We start from the raw sequence: 13,065 nt of genomic DNA on the forward strand, positions 1-13,065 counted from the left end.
TGTGTGTGTGTGTGTGTGTGTGTGTGTGTGTGTGTGTGTGTGTGTGTCAGTGTCATGCCAGATTGAAGAGAATACATCCATTTCTCATCCTGGCTTCAGAATTGTTTTATGTTGGGTGGGTTCCGTTTCAGGATTAGAATGCTCACAGGGAAAAACACTGAGACTATCCATGTGACGTTTATTCAGCAATCATGAGCTAAGGGCAAATGCAGCCCTGCCAAGCTTGTTCTGCCCTTGTTTCAGAGGCCCAGAAATCCTTCCCACAGTCCTTGTTCTCTTAGCATACAGTGGCCAGGCCACAGTGACAGTAACAAGAATAAAGGGAAGGACATCAAAGAATCCCCTCCTCTAGGAGCTATATTGGGGAGGCTGGGCCCAGATGGTACAGACATTGTTTGAATTCTGTCCATACAGACCAGTTATACCTGCCTGCATGGGGTGTCACCGAGGAGGTAGATGATAAAGAGGGCTGCCCTAGTGGTTTCAAAGAGGAGTAAACTGAGCTGGGAAGGGGCTGCTTGTTTATCCATAACAATCTTCCTCTTCCCCTAGCTCCCCAAAATAAAGCTGTCTCCCTGACTTTTATGAATGTCCTTGCAAATGGGCCAACCTAGATGCTAGGGTTATTGTTTCTAAATATGAACTAGCTTTTGGAAGGGCTTGTAAGTTGCATGTGCAAACAAACAGTAGTCAAGTCTTAGGAAGAACATCAAGTGTGTTTTCTGCCTTTGTTCTTTGCTTTCTTGGATGCTCAGAGGCAGGCATCCTTCTCTCAGTAGCATTTTCTATGGGCCTTAAGTCTCTGGATCACTCTCCCATGCTCTTTACCATATGGCTTCACACCTTGTGTCCCAGGATGGTGAAAACCACTTCTCAGGTGAAAAAGACTTCAGGTTGCTTCCTTCTGATGCTGTTGAAAGCCCTCTGGGATCACAGGATGCCAAAGCTCTCTCCTTAATCCTGCCTGAATCTGTGATGTGTCATTCTGCTGCCAAATCAGCCAAGAGTTTCTTGACTTGCCAGTGCAATCTTTTTCAGTCATCCGGTCAGGATGCCAGCCACTTCTTGTATTCGTGTAACCACTGATTTGGGGCTTGGTGTCTTTGGATTCATAAGTGATCTGTCCTGTTATGTTCTTCTACCAAGCTTCTGTATGTCAGAATTCCTTGCATGAGGCATTCTTTTATTTAAGCCCTTCCTGTAGGATCAGCTTTCTCAGCCACTACCCATCTGGCTTCTTTTCACTTTGATGGAGATATTGGACTTCTCCAACCTTTCCAGAGCCTTGATGGCCAGAACTGATTTAATCTTCCCCTTGCTCTAACTTTGGCCACCCTGATGGGACTGGAAGAAGCAGGCATGTGACTGATTGGCACTGATTGCACCATCTCCCCTCTCTCTTGTTTCTCTGCCCCAGATCAGAGGACCACTCCTTGCCCGGATCCTCCATCTCTACAGACTATGGCAGCTGGCAGATGGTAACGGGCTGTGGCAGTATTCAGGAGCGGGCAGTCCTGACCACAGACTCCTCTCTCCCTTTCAGCTTCTCGGATGAGCTCCCTAACAGTTGTCTGTAAGTGCATTGAGAAAACAGGATGCTGCCTTACCTGTGCTGAAGCTAGTATGTGTAGAAAGTGTGTAGAAAGAACTGATTTATCTGGGGATTCAGAGATTACCTGAATCTTACCTGCTTCTGAGTGAAGCGTGTTCTGTTCGTGACTCTTCTTTGGTACCTGCCTGGAAAGTGTTTTAGTGTAATGTTAAATTCCCCGTCCCAGCTTCTGAAGCCTATCAGCAGCCTTCTCAGTGGGGGTGTTCCCTAAGGGAAATTTCTGTAGGCTACAACTATAGAGAGTTCTATTTCTGTTCAAGCCTTTGCATGATAGAATCTTTTGAAGGAAAGGAATGTGGGAGAGCGAAGGCAAGCATGTGGCTTAGGCCAGACATGAGAGGAAGCTAATTTGGAGCTTGGGCTAGATGTTTTTATCCTAACTTGCAATTAGATTAATTTTGCCTTTGAATCCATCTTTGCAGAAGACAGTCCAAGAAACGCACTGGTTCTGTTATCTAGAACATAGGTCACCTAGTTTAAAGGGTCTGATGTTTCACAGCTCCTTATAGTTCCTGGATTTTGGAAGCCTAGGTAGGATGGAAGACTGCCCAGCAGCAGCACGCCTTCTCATTAACTGGGAGCATAGCTAGTGGCTCTTATCATTGGCCCTTCAGCTCAGAGTGAAAACCCCTCTGACACTAAGGCTGTTGCTTTTGATTTGGAGCTTTTTCTTAAGGCTGTGGAGCTATTATGAACCTGTCCTCAAGCCTCTGAGGGCTCAGGAGGACTCTTGTAGAAGAGATTGTCTTGCTATTTGGGGAAGCTAGAAAGGCAAGCATGATCTCTTAGTTGCCCTTCCCATCTCCAGTTTGGCCACTCACCCATCCGGTCATATCCCTTTGCCCTTCAAAGGAATGGTCAACTGCTTAATCATAGTGTCCTATGTAAGGTTAAATTCCTCCATGGGGAAGGCTTGGCCATGACCTTGGAAAGAATGTTCTTGCCAATGTATCAGTCTAAGGAGGGATCAGAGAGCCTCTAGATGTCTGCCTTTGTAGCCAGCATTGTCTCATTCCCCGCCCCCAAACATAAGCATTCTTGTTTCCTTCTTTTTCTCCCTCTACATCTCTCGGGGAGAGGAGCACCTCCCCTGGTGTGTGGAGCAGGGGCTGCTCAGATACTGCTGAATAGAAATGTCAGCAGAGAAAGAATTCCTCACTACCAAAACATATGACTAGTAAAATTGTGGTCACTTAGAGTTTGCCCCTTGCCCTAGTTTGGTAGCTCATACTGGATGTCTTTTAAAAAGGGCTGAGTCAGGTTGTTTTGAGAAGCAAAAGGAAGTGGATGTTTGGGGCTGTCCCACAGCTGCATGGACATAGAATCTCCCTGGAAGGAGGGTCAGCACTTGGAAATTACAAAAGGATGAACGTGGCAAATAGCTTCTTTGCATTTCTTCTATGCCTTTAATAGGTGAGTTCTTTCCCAAGTCCTTCGAAGCTTTTTCCCTTTCTTTAGTAGAATCTTGCAGCTGTTGAACAGGAAAGAGCCACCTACAAGTCAGCAGCCTTAAAAGGGGGGAAATCTTTGGAAGTAACAGAAGGCACCTATGTAACTCTGATGAGATCTGGGGCTCTAGTCTTTAAAAAAAAAAAAAAAAACAGTTATCAATCTGCTTAAGCTTTTTTTTTTTTTTTTTTTTTTTTTTTTTTTTTTTTTTTTGGTGAGGCAGTTGGTGTTAAGTGACTCTCCCAGAGTCACCCAGCTAGTGGGTGTTATGTGTCCGAGGGCATATTTGAACTCGGATCCTCCCGACTCCAGGGCGGGTGCTCTATCCACTGCACCACCTACATGCCCCTTGCTTATGCCTTTTAAAAGGATTATCTTGTTTACTCAGCTAGAATAGAGCTGTTTCTGAGGTTTCCTGAGAAAGTTATATAAAATTTTCTTTGCCCCATTCAGTTTCTAGATGGAAGAGAATACTTAGCAGTACTGAGCCTCCTAGTTTTCCTCCCATGTTTGCCTTCAGTAAATTGTCAATAGATAGCTTGTTTTCGCCATCCTCAGGCTCTATTTCTGATTGGAGAGCCAGTAGGCCTTGAGGCTTAAATGAAATGGGACATCTCATGATAATGTTCAATGCCCATGAGATTTCTGTAATGAATCAAAATGGATACTGTGTAATGACTCCGGCCTGATCTGTTTTACCCTGCCTTTGAAGAGGCTCTCATGCCAGCTTTATCGTTGACCTGCTGTGTATATTTAGGCAAAAACAATTCAGTGGAACAAGAATAGTCATTCCATCCTTGTCATACAGGAAGAGGATAAAAATAATATATGTGTGTGCACTTTTTGAATTGCCATGTAATTGGGAGTAACCATTTTCTACCTTTTCAATACTGTGCTAAGTATCTTGCAATTAATGTGCCCTAAGTGAAACTTTCTGGTCATTAGAAAGGCATTTCTATAGGCAAGTTTCGATTCCAAAGTAGCCATCCACTGGAGGGGAAAAGTGCCTTTTAGATTGTCTTAATTTATCCAAGTTCTCTTCTTTAAGTGTAACTATAAGTGCTGAGCAGTAGAGACTTTTTTTCTTCTCGTAACCTGGGCCTCTTCTTTTTTCCTCCCTCACTTTAGTGCCCATCTCAAATATCTTTTCCTTATGGTTCAGGGGTCCCTGAAGGGAAACTTGGCATTGGAAACATGATCTACCTGCCATCTTATAGGGTGGGCACTCTCCTAGCTGGAGAGTTTCATTTTATATCTAAGCTAGGACATATCATGTGACTGCTGATAGTCTTTTGTCTTGGGTATTCTGTTTGCCAGGGCATAGTGTGTTGTTCCTAATTCCCTTATTTCTTCTTAGAAGGGACTTGAAAAGCTTGGTATTATTGTGATGAAATTTTCATGTCCCCAGTGAGATGGTGCCTGAGGATGGAGTTTGCATATCACAAGCTGACGTAAAATGAAATTTCCATACAAAGCTTGCTCTTTGTAGAAGTCTGAATTCTGGATGCGTGTTTTACCCTCTTGAATTGGGAATGTGGTGACGAAGGAAGAGCTGGTTGCTTTTTCATTAACAGCAAGGAAGCTGTATTCCTTCCTCTGAGGGCAGTGTAGGAAGGAGACTTCGGGGCCTGACTTGATGCTGTCACAAGAGAGCCTAGACACAAAGGTGGCAGAAGATGTTTTGGGTTTTTTTTAAGCTGCCATCCATCCCTCCAGCCTGTCATTCTCCTCGACCTTTGTACCAGCAGACTTGTGTCCCGTACTTAATCCATCAACCACATAACGGCAGTGGCCCCATGAAAAGGCAGCCTCTGGATTTCTGCTGCCTTATCTCTGATCCCAATCATTGGTAGCTAAAGATGGTCTGTTTTTCCTCATCCAAGGCCAGACACAAGGGCAGGAGAGCGTTTAAGAGGCAGGTCTGATCTTAAGCAATTTGGTCTCTGCCTTCCTTAGGCAGGAAAGGGAGTTGTTGATGGTGCAGTGTGTGAGCCTTAAATCTGAGAGGTGAAAAATAGTCCTAGGCAAGCAGGGATATAAACTCTGTTCCTGCCCCACCTCTTCCCCTTCTTCCCCCATCACCCTGTCCCCAAAAGTAATGAATTCCTCTAGCTATGGAATAACTATAGTTTGAGGATATAAGCCCCACTGTCTGAGCTAGAAATGACTTGTGCACTGAATTGGAAAACCAGTTTTGTAGAGAAAGGTCAAAATGCTAAAAGTATGGTGTTGAATTGCCTCTTTCTAGACGAAGAGGGCTTGGAAAACTGTCAGGAGCAGCCCTCGGGTCTGCAAGTGAGATCCTCATACTGTAAATGCTCAGTCAGTACCCACAGCTGACTCAGTCCCTGCTGTGGTGAAGAGAATAGGTAATGGCCCCAAATGACTCAAAACAAAAGGTTATCCCAGGGGCCTTTGGACCTAGGTTTGGGGGAAATTCTGGTTTCTCCCATTGGTTGAGGTCCTGCCTGATGCCTGATATTTGTATTGTTTGTTGACCAAGAGGTAAGAAGTAGTCTTTCCCTGAATAAATAACATCCCCTAAAGGAGAAACAATTGAAGCCCAGGGTCATTGCAATGCAAGGCTGAAAAAGGATTATGACCTAGGCCATTTGTCCCTAGTTTTTGTTAGTGCAGATCTGGGATGACAGTGAGAGACTTTGTAGCAAAGCCTTTTTTTCCTTCCCCCTCAAGATATGGAAAAGAAGCCACCTAAAGTAGCTCATGTCCCACTTCTGCTGAAAGGTTGGGTAGTGGGGGTGGCACTGAAGTAGGTGGATATGAATGCTTGTTTAGGGGGCACTGGTAGACAGGAAGAAACATTTTTCCTGATCACATGGATCCCCAAGTGTGACTGGCCGAGTATATTTCCCAACTCTTTGTCTCCTCACTCCCCTGCAGGTTTCCTGCACCAACTGAACGAGAATCCAGGCTGGAAGAAGTCCGTTCAACCTTCCTGGCTACCTACAGCAGCACAGTGGGACTCAAGTCAGTGACACCCAGCCCCTCAGGGGCCATTGGGGGCCTTCTTGAGCAGTTTGCACGAGGAGTAGGACTCAGAGTATCCAGCAGCACTCTGTGAAACATTGCAGGCTCATACAGCCTCCTGTTCCACCTCCTTCTCTTCCCCAGCTGAGCCACTGGAGGAATCAAAGCCATGGGAGCCCTGGAGTAGTGGGATTTCCCCCCAGATCCTCTCTTAGGGAATCTCTTGCCACCACTTGGCAGCCCACAGGAATGTGCCCAAGCTGTGGGCTATCTCTGCAAAACTGTAAACTTCTGACTGTAACTATGAGCATCTCTTCCCATTTTTGGTCTTCCTTAGCCCTGTCTGCAAAGCCTACATGCCCCTGCCGCCCAACACACCTCCTGTCCAGTCTCAGCCCAACTGATCCCTTCACCACTGGAAGCTGCAGTGCCCCAGAAGCCCTGCAAAGGCAGCATTTCTTGGAAGAGTCCCTTGGTTTTTATTGCTGGGGGGGAGGGGGGAGGGGGGGGGGAGGGGAGAAGTCATCTGCACTAAGAAGAAAATGGTTGTGACACAAATAAAAATGTTGGAACCAAGGGTTTTTCCCCTCACCTTGTTCTTGTTCATGGTCCTGTTTGGCAGTAGTCCCTGCTCATCCTTCCCTTTCCATCCTAGATTAACCACTGGCTGGCGTGGAGATCCCCAGCTGCCTCAGCCTTAGCTTTGAGTTCAGTTTGAATGTAACATTTGGACTTGGCCAGAGGAGAGCTCTTCTTCCTATTGAGGTGCAGCAGGAGAGGTCATTGGCTGCCACTCGGGCAAGTGACTTCCCTCTGGGCCCCGTATCCTCTCAGGCGAAACAAAAACGCTGACCTCGATTGCTGAGATTCCTTTCAGCTTTCACAGCCTGTCGTCCTCATCTAGAGAGTGTGTGTTGGGTGGGCAGGCAGGCCTGGACCTTCTGGGATTCCAGGATCACGATGCCAACTCCTTAAAATCAGGGGAGATAGGACACTGCCTGAGTTTGCTGCTGCCTGCCTTTGGGAACTGGGAGGAGGAGCAGCTAGGTTACAACTCCACAATGTCTGGGAAGGAAGCAGAGGCCTGGCCTGGGACCCGAGGGGCTTGTGAAGTATCTGTTACCAATTAGGAGTGTGGCTTTTGGCAAGTCCACTAAACCTGTGCCGGTTTCCTCATCTGTAAGGAGGTTGGGAGAAGCTGCTTAAGGTCTCTCCAGCTCCAGCAGTGCAGGAATTCCCCAGAGACGCCAAGATCACCGAAGAAAACCCAGACTTGCTGCTGCCCAATGAATGTCCGTACCGTTCAGCACCAGAGACAGCGTCTGGGACGGCTCTGCTCTGCTACTGGGGAAGGAGGAAGAGGTGGGGCGGGATATCAAGTTGCCTCTTGGACCCTAGCAAACCCCCCCGCCCCCAAAAAAAGAGCTAGAGGGAATCGGCCAAGTGCCTGACCTCCGCAAGGGCTTGGACTGCTGGATAGGGCGAGGGCTGTGCTAGAAAATTGATTAAAGTTCTGGCCCCCAGGGAGAGCAGCCTGCTGCTGCTCCCTGGGGAAGAGGGTGTTTCCAGCGCTCTTCTAGGCGCCCCTACGTGTGTCCTCGGCTGGGGCGGGGTGGGGGGGTGCCGCTGTACTCCAACGGGGCTCAGGGCTGCCTGCCGCGGGGCCGGGCGGGGCCTGTACTGCCATCTGGAGACCGCAGTGGCTTCCACAGGCACAGTCTGGGCGCGGGAGCGGGCGCAGCAGCAGCGCGGGCGGGAGCGCATGCCGGGGCTGGCTGGAGTGAGCGCAGGGGTAGCCGCCTCCGCGCTGCCCCTGCACATGGCTCTGGCCCACGGGACCTTCTAGGCCCGCAGCGGGGGTCACCCAGAGCCCACGGGAGCTATCTGTCCACCTCCTTCCCCCAGCTCCAAGCCATGTCGTTTACTGGAACCTCAGACCGCAGCGTCCCGGCCACCAAGATCGAAATCACCGTCTCTTGCCGGTGAGCTGGGGGCCCAAACGCCTGTCGCGGGTGGGTGGGCGGGCAGGCGGGGCAGGGCGGCTGTGTGAGGTTCCATGGTGGGGGGTGAGTCCCTTTCCGAGCCGCAACTGGGAGGCAGAACGGAGCTGGCTGGGGCGGAGAGAATAGAGAAGCCCAAGACAAGGGTAGGGACTGAGACCGAGAAGAAAAAGCCAGGGGAAGGGGCTAGGTCGAAAAAAGTAAGGGGATTAGGGTTGTGGGCAGGAAGGGGAGCAGAGGGAGGAGTGGCTGGGAGGAAAGATGGGGGTGGACGAGGCTTGAAGGGAAAGGAACGGAGTAGAGGATGGAAGGGAGAGGAGAGGTAAAGATGGGGGGAAGGAACTGAGGTCGCCAGTCAAAGGCTGGGGGAGACAACCAGGTAGGGTTAGGGAAGAGGAAGAGTAGATAGAGGTAGGAGAAGGAGCAGAAAGGTAGGGCCTGAGCGGGAGGCAAAAGAGAAGGGGGGGGCGGGGGGGAAAGCCTAGCTATGGGGGGGGGGGGGGGGGCGGGGGGGGGGGAGGGGGGGGGGGAGAGAGACAGGAAAGGGAGTGGGGATCATGAAGCAGTTGGCCGAGTTCCCAGTACCTCTGGCGTTGCCTCTCTGCCTCCCCGGATCTCGGGTTCAAGCTCCTGCCCTCCCCCCACCCCCACCGCCCCAGCCCCTGGGGAATCTCAGGAATAGGGTCTCGAAGTGAATACAGAGCCTCTGGGAGGGAACTAAAGTGGGAGGCCCTGAGCTATGTATTTGGGGCGAGGGCACGGATTGGGGGTGGTGGAAGGAACCAAGAAAGGATGGGGAAGAGAAAGTTGTAGACCCCGTCTCTGATCCCTGTTGTACAGAACCGTCTTTCCCAAATCCCCAAGGTAGGCTCCAAGACAGTTGGGGTATGGGCAAGAGGGGCTCCGAGGAACAGGAGCTCTGTCCAGAGTACTGAGGAAAGGGCGGTGAAGGTGCCCAGAAACCCCAGAGTCTGGGATCCCGCCCCTCCCTAGACCCTTTGCGTGGTCAAGCCTCTCCATCCCATCACCACCACTACCATCACGCCTCTGGGAAGTCCCGGGGGAGGGAGAGAGCAGCAGACCCGCAACTGGTCTGTGTCGGTCTTTCTTCTGTTGGTCTGTTCTTTTGTCTGTCTGTCTGCACGTCCACATACCGCTTTCTCCAGGAATCTGCTGGATCTCGACACCTTTTCCAAGTCCGACCCCAGTAGGCAGCTGGCCGAGATTGGGGGCAAAGGGGCAGGAGGAGGCGGAGCCAGAATGGGGAGGGGGCGTGGGAGGAGGAGCCGAATTGGGGCATGGGCAGGATCAGGATGGAGGGAAATGGGGTAGTAGGGGGAGGTCAGAAAGGGATGAGGACCATATGTGGAGGGGCCCTTATCCTAATAGCGCTCTGCCCACCGGGGTGGGGGCGGTACGAGGATCCCGGGGAGCTGGAGGGATGGGTAGAACTAACAGCCTGTCTCCGCAGTGGTGGTGCTGTTCACTCAAACTAGAGCCAGCCAGGAGTGGCGGGAGGTGAGTGTGCGGGTGTGAGGGCATGAGGGTGTATGTGATGGAACTTCTCTCCACTCCTTGACTCCGAGGGAGGGACCCAGATACAACTGACAGATCGAGGCTTAACCCTTGGTTCCCCCTCACACACACGCACCCCCAGTTCGGACGGACCGAGGTAATCGACAACACGCTGAACCCGGACTTCCTACGTAAATTTGTGCTGGATTACTTCTTCGAGGAGAAACAGAACCTACGCTTCGACGTGTGAGTATCCACACCTAGAGCTGGCCCTCTTCCCCGCCTTCCCACTACTACCCCCGACTATCTCTCTCATCAGTCCAGCCAAATCAGTCCAGCCAAATCAGCCCAGTTCCCCCCGGTTTTCTCCCCAGGTACAATGTGGACTCCAAAACCAACATCTCCAAACCGGTGAGTGAAGCCCGAGACTCCACCTCCGAGCTCTGGTCCTCACTCCCAGCTTTTCTTCTCTCCCCCCACCCTCCTTAGCTCTCCTCCTTTCTCTCCCCACCCCGACTTTGTCACTCCTCAAGCTTCCCACCTCTACCCTGGCCCATCGCTGGTTCTCTCTTCTTTCCTCTGGGCTGGACAGGGCAGGCGCACAACCCATTCACTGGGTGGCTCTGTCGGCCCTACGTTCCCGTTCACTACCCTTGTTCACTTCCAGTGTTTCCTTTTTCCTCTGCCGCTGCCGGGACCCTGCAGAAGGTGAGGATTAACAGAACCTCGGGTCCCAGAGGGAATGGGAGACAGATGTTGCCCTGGGATCCCCCTTTCCAACCTTCTGCTCCTATTTCTCACCCTTGGCCAAAGTCTCCAGAGAAAAAACCGGCCTTGGTATTCCTGGAGCTTTGTCACTCCTTGCTCACATACCTGTAACAGGTGTAGTCCTTGGGCAAGGTGCCCTTTTGGCCTTCTTTTCCACATCTGTAAAATGTGGGGTTTCGGCAACTCCCTGAGAGCTGCCCAAATTAATTTGCCTAGGGATACACATGTGGGCCCCCACTATATTACTGGAATCCCTAAATGCTCCTCCCTGGAGTGTGGTACTATGAGGAGGTGTCCCAGAGATGTGGGGGCAAAACCCAGGTAATTAAGCCTATTTCCATACTGGTGAATTGCTGTATGTAGTACCTATTAGGGACAATATTTCATGTTCGAGGCAGCTCGGTGTTTCCCAGGTTTAAATACTGACACATACTAGCTTTGTTAAGGCGACAAGTTACTTAACTTGTCCCTGCTCCAGGAAATTATCTAAGCCTGTAAAGTTACAAAGAATGTGCCACTAGAGGGAAAACATCTCCAGCACTGCATTTTCCTCACAGAGCACCAGGGTTCCACAAAACAGTCTGGAAAATACTGAGCTCAATTATTTCCAAGGTCCCATCCAGCTCTAACCTGGTGATTTCAGGATTGGCTATAAGGTCCCAGATGTTGGGACTGACCCAACCTGCACTGGTTGGACACCAGCAGTCAGGGCACCCACCTCCTGCCAACCCCTGCTTTTTCCTTCAGGAGGTAGAAGTGTTTAACATTTACTTCCTCTTCCAGAAGGGCCCTGGTCCTCGATCAATTTCCCTTTCAGGCCCTGAGGATCACAGGCACACTTCACTTTGCCCTTGACTCTTATGTCCCTTCTACAGGATTTCTTGGGACAGGCATTCCTAGCACTGGGAGAAGTGATTGGAGGGCAGGGCAGCCGCGTGGAACGAGCACTCACGTAAGCCCAGCCCCATGGAGTGGGAAAGGTAAAATCTTCAGGCTCTAGGAGCCCTCTGCCCAGGTCCTCTGTTATTACATCTCTGTTGTGGACCACTGAGGAGGGAAGTTTGTGAGGAAGGACACAGTCCAGATTCCACCAAAGAAAATCTAAACACCTCCTCCCAGCCTTTCTTTCTAGTCTCTTTATAGCCTGTTGTTAACCAACCTTTCCAGATTGCTCCCTTACAGAAACTCTGCTGCAGTCTCTGTTCTACTTGCCCCCTGAACTCATGGCAAGCATTTCCATCATCTCACTTTTGTCCATGCTATCATATCCAGCCTGGAATAAGCTCTAGCTTTCTTCATAAATCCTACCCCTTCCTTGAAGACCAACTCAAGCCCTACCTATTCCACGAAGCCTGTTCACGTTGCTGAAGCCCTCAATGACCTCTCCTTTCCTTGAACCTCCTCCTTCCTAGCCCTCCTACTACCCAAGGTGACCCCATCCCATCGCCAATGGACCATTAAAATACACAAAAGCTCTTAGACCGTAGCCCTTTATTACTTGAGTGACCTTAGGCAAGTCACTTTAGTTCAGCCATATCTTCTGCTGTAAAATATGAGATTTGGACTAGATAATGAATGACCCATAAGGTTCCCTCCAGCAATAAATTTAGATTCTATGATCCAGGGAGACTTAAAGGAACCACGACATGACCCAACCATTTTAAGGGCTGTCATGTGGAGAAAAGATTATTCTTATTCTGACCACAAAGAACAGAACTACCAATGAGTAGAAATTATAGGGAGGCTGGGTTTGGCTCAGTCTATGAAAGAATTTCTCAACAATGGGAGCTTTCCAGTTGAATGGGAAGTTAGTGGGTTGTTCATTATTGGCAGTATTTAAGCAATGTGGACTAGGACGTGTTCGTCATGTGGTAAAGGGAATTGGGTTAAGGATGGGGCTCCTTCCGTCTCAGAGAAACTGATCCCACAATAGGAAGGAGCTCCTGAGGAGGAACATGAATCAATTCAAAGGAGTTGGTCCATTTGATCATCTCCCAGAATGGTACCATCTCCCTTCCTCAGGGCCTTCTCTCTAATCCTCATACACATCCCTCCACTGACCATTCTCATCAATGTCTCGTTTCTGTGTCTAGGGGCGTACCCGGGAAAAAGTGTGGAACCATTCTGCTGACCGCAGAGGAGCTCAGTAATTGCCGGGTCAGTAGTTCATCCTTCTGCTTCCCTTCTTTTGTTTGCCTTCCCTCCTGTGGCCCTTCTTAGTTCTCTGTTATCCCAGGTTCCCTCCCATCCCTTTAAAGGATGCAAAATGGCAGGTGTCTGGGGGCAAATTGTGCTCCCCTTCCCCCAGCTCTGTCTCCCATTCCCAGGACATTGCCACAATGCAGCTCTGTGCCAACAAGCTGGACAAGAAGGATTTCTTTGGGAAGTCGGATCCTTTCCTTGTCTTCTACCGGAGCAATGAGGATGGCACGTGAGTTGCCTACCATCGCCACGGGACGGAGTCAAGGATGGAAGCTCCCTTTCACCCGAGTGCAAAGGGCATCAGGGTCACTGTCCACTCATCACCTGAGCCCCACATCCCAGGAGCCCTGGGCCTCCCTTGTGTCCAGCTTCACCTTTGGCATGTCATTTCCCACACAGATTCACCATCTGCCACAAGACCGAGGTAGTGAAGAACACGTTGAATCCCGTGTGGCAACCCTTCACCATCCCTGTGCGGGCGCTATGCAATGGAGACTATGACAGGTCGGGGCACTGCCCACAGCTTATCCA

At 50.2% G+C, this 13,065-nt stretch overlaps 2 protein-coding genes across 8 annotated transcripts in view; both read left to right on the forward strand.

Annotated features, from left to right (window-relative positions):
* Nucleotides 1–6,538, forward strand: part of MTMR14 (myotubularin related protein 14) — a 65,362-nt gene extending 58,824 nt beyond the window's left edge. For 2 of the 3 annotated variants that reach the window (XM_027864036.1, XM_027864034.1), the window contains exons 18-19: nt 1,418–1,573; nt 5,963–6,538. In XM_027864036.1, the coding sequence (XP_027719837.1) occupies nt 1,418–1,573; nt 5,963–6,143 (337 nt within the window). In that variant the 3' untranslated portion in view covers nt 6,144–6,538. The remainder of the gene's footprint in view (nt 1–1,417; nt 1,574–5,962) is intronic. The other variant, XM_027864035.1, reaches the window with a different exon arrangement.
* Nucleotides 6,539–6,603: 65 nt separating this feature from the next.
* The window catches only part of CPNE9 (copine family member 9), a 10,821-nt gene continuing 4,359 nt past the window's right edge, over nt 6,604–13,065 (forward strand). Inside the window, exons 1-11 of one of the 5 annotated variants that reach the window (XM_027864040.1) lie at nt 6,604–7,411; nt 7,955–8,031; nt 9,216–9,256; nt 9,521–9,567; nt 9,707–9,810; nt 9,939–9,975; nt 10,270–10,272; nt 11,208–11,284; nt 12,426–12,489; nt 12,660–12,763; nt 12,934–13,038. In XM_027864040.1, coding sequence (XP_027719841.1) covers nt 7,340–7,411; nt 7,955–8,031; nt 9,216–9,256; nt 9,521–9,567; nt 9,707–9,810; nt 9,939–9,975; nt 10,270–10,272; nt 11,208–11,284; nt 12,426–12,489; nt 12,660–12,763; nt 12,934–13,038 — 731 coding nt within the window. In that variant the 5' untranslated portion in view covers nt 6,604–7,339. Of the gene's footprint in view, nt 7,412–7,954; nt 8,032–9,215; nt 9,257–9,520; nt 9,568–9,706; nt 9,811–9,938; nt 9,976–10,269; nt 10,273–11,207; nt 11,285–12,425; nt 12,490–12,640; nt 12,764–12,933; nt 13,039–13,065 lie in introns of those variants that run through there. The other 4 variants (XM_027864039.1, XM_027864037.1, XM_027864038.1 and 1 more) reach the window with 4 other exon arrangements.

The sequence above is a fragment of the Vombatus ursinus genome, unplaced genomic scaffold (assembly GCF_900497805.2).
Source record: "Vombatus ursinus unplaced genomic scaffold, bare-nosed wombat genome assembly UNPS02014773.1, whole genome shotgun sequence".
NCBI lineage: Eukaryota > Metazoa > Chordata > Mammalia > Diprotodontia > Vombatidae > Vombatus > Vombatus ursinus.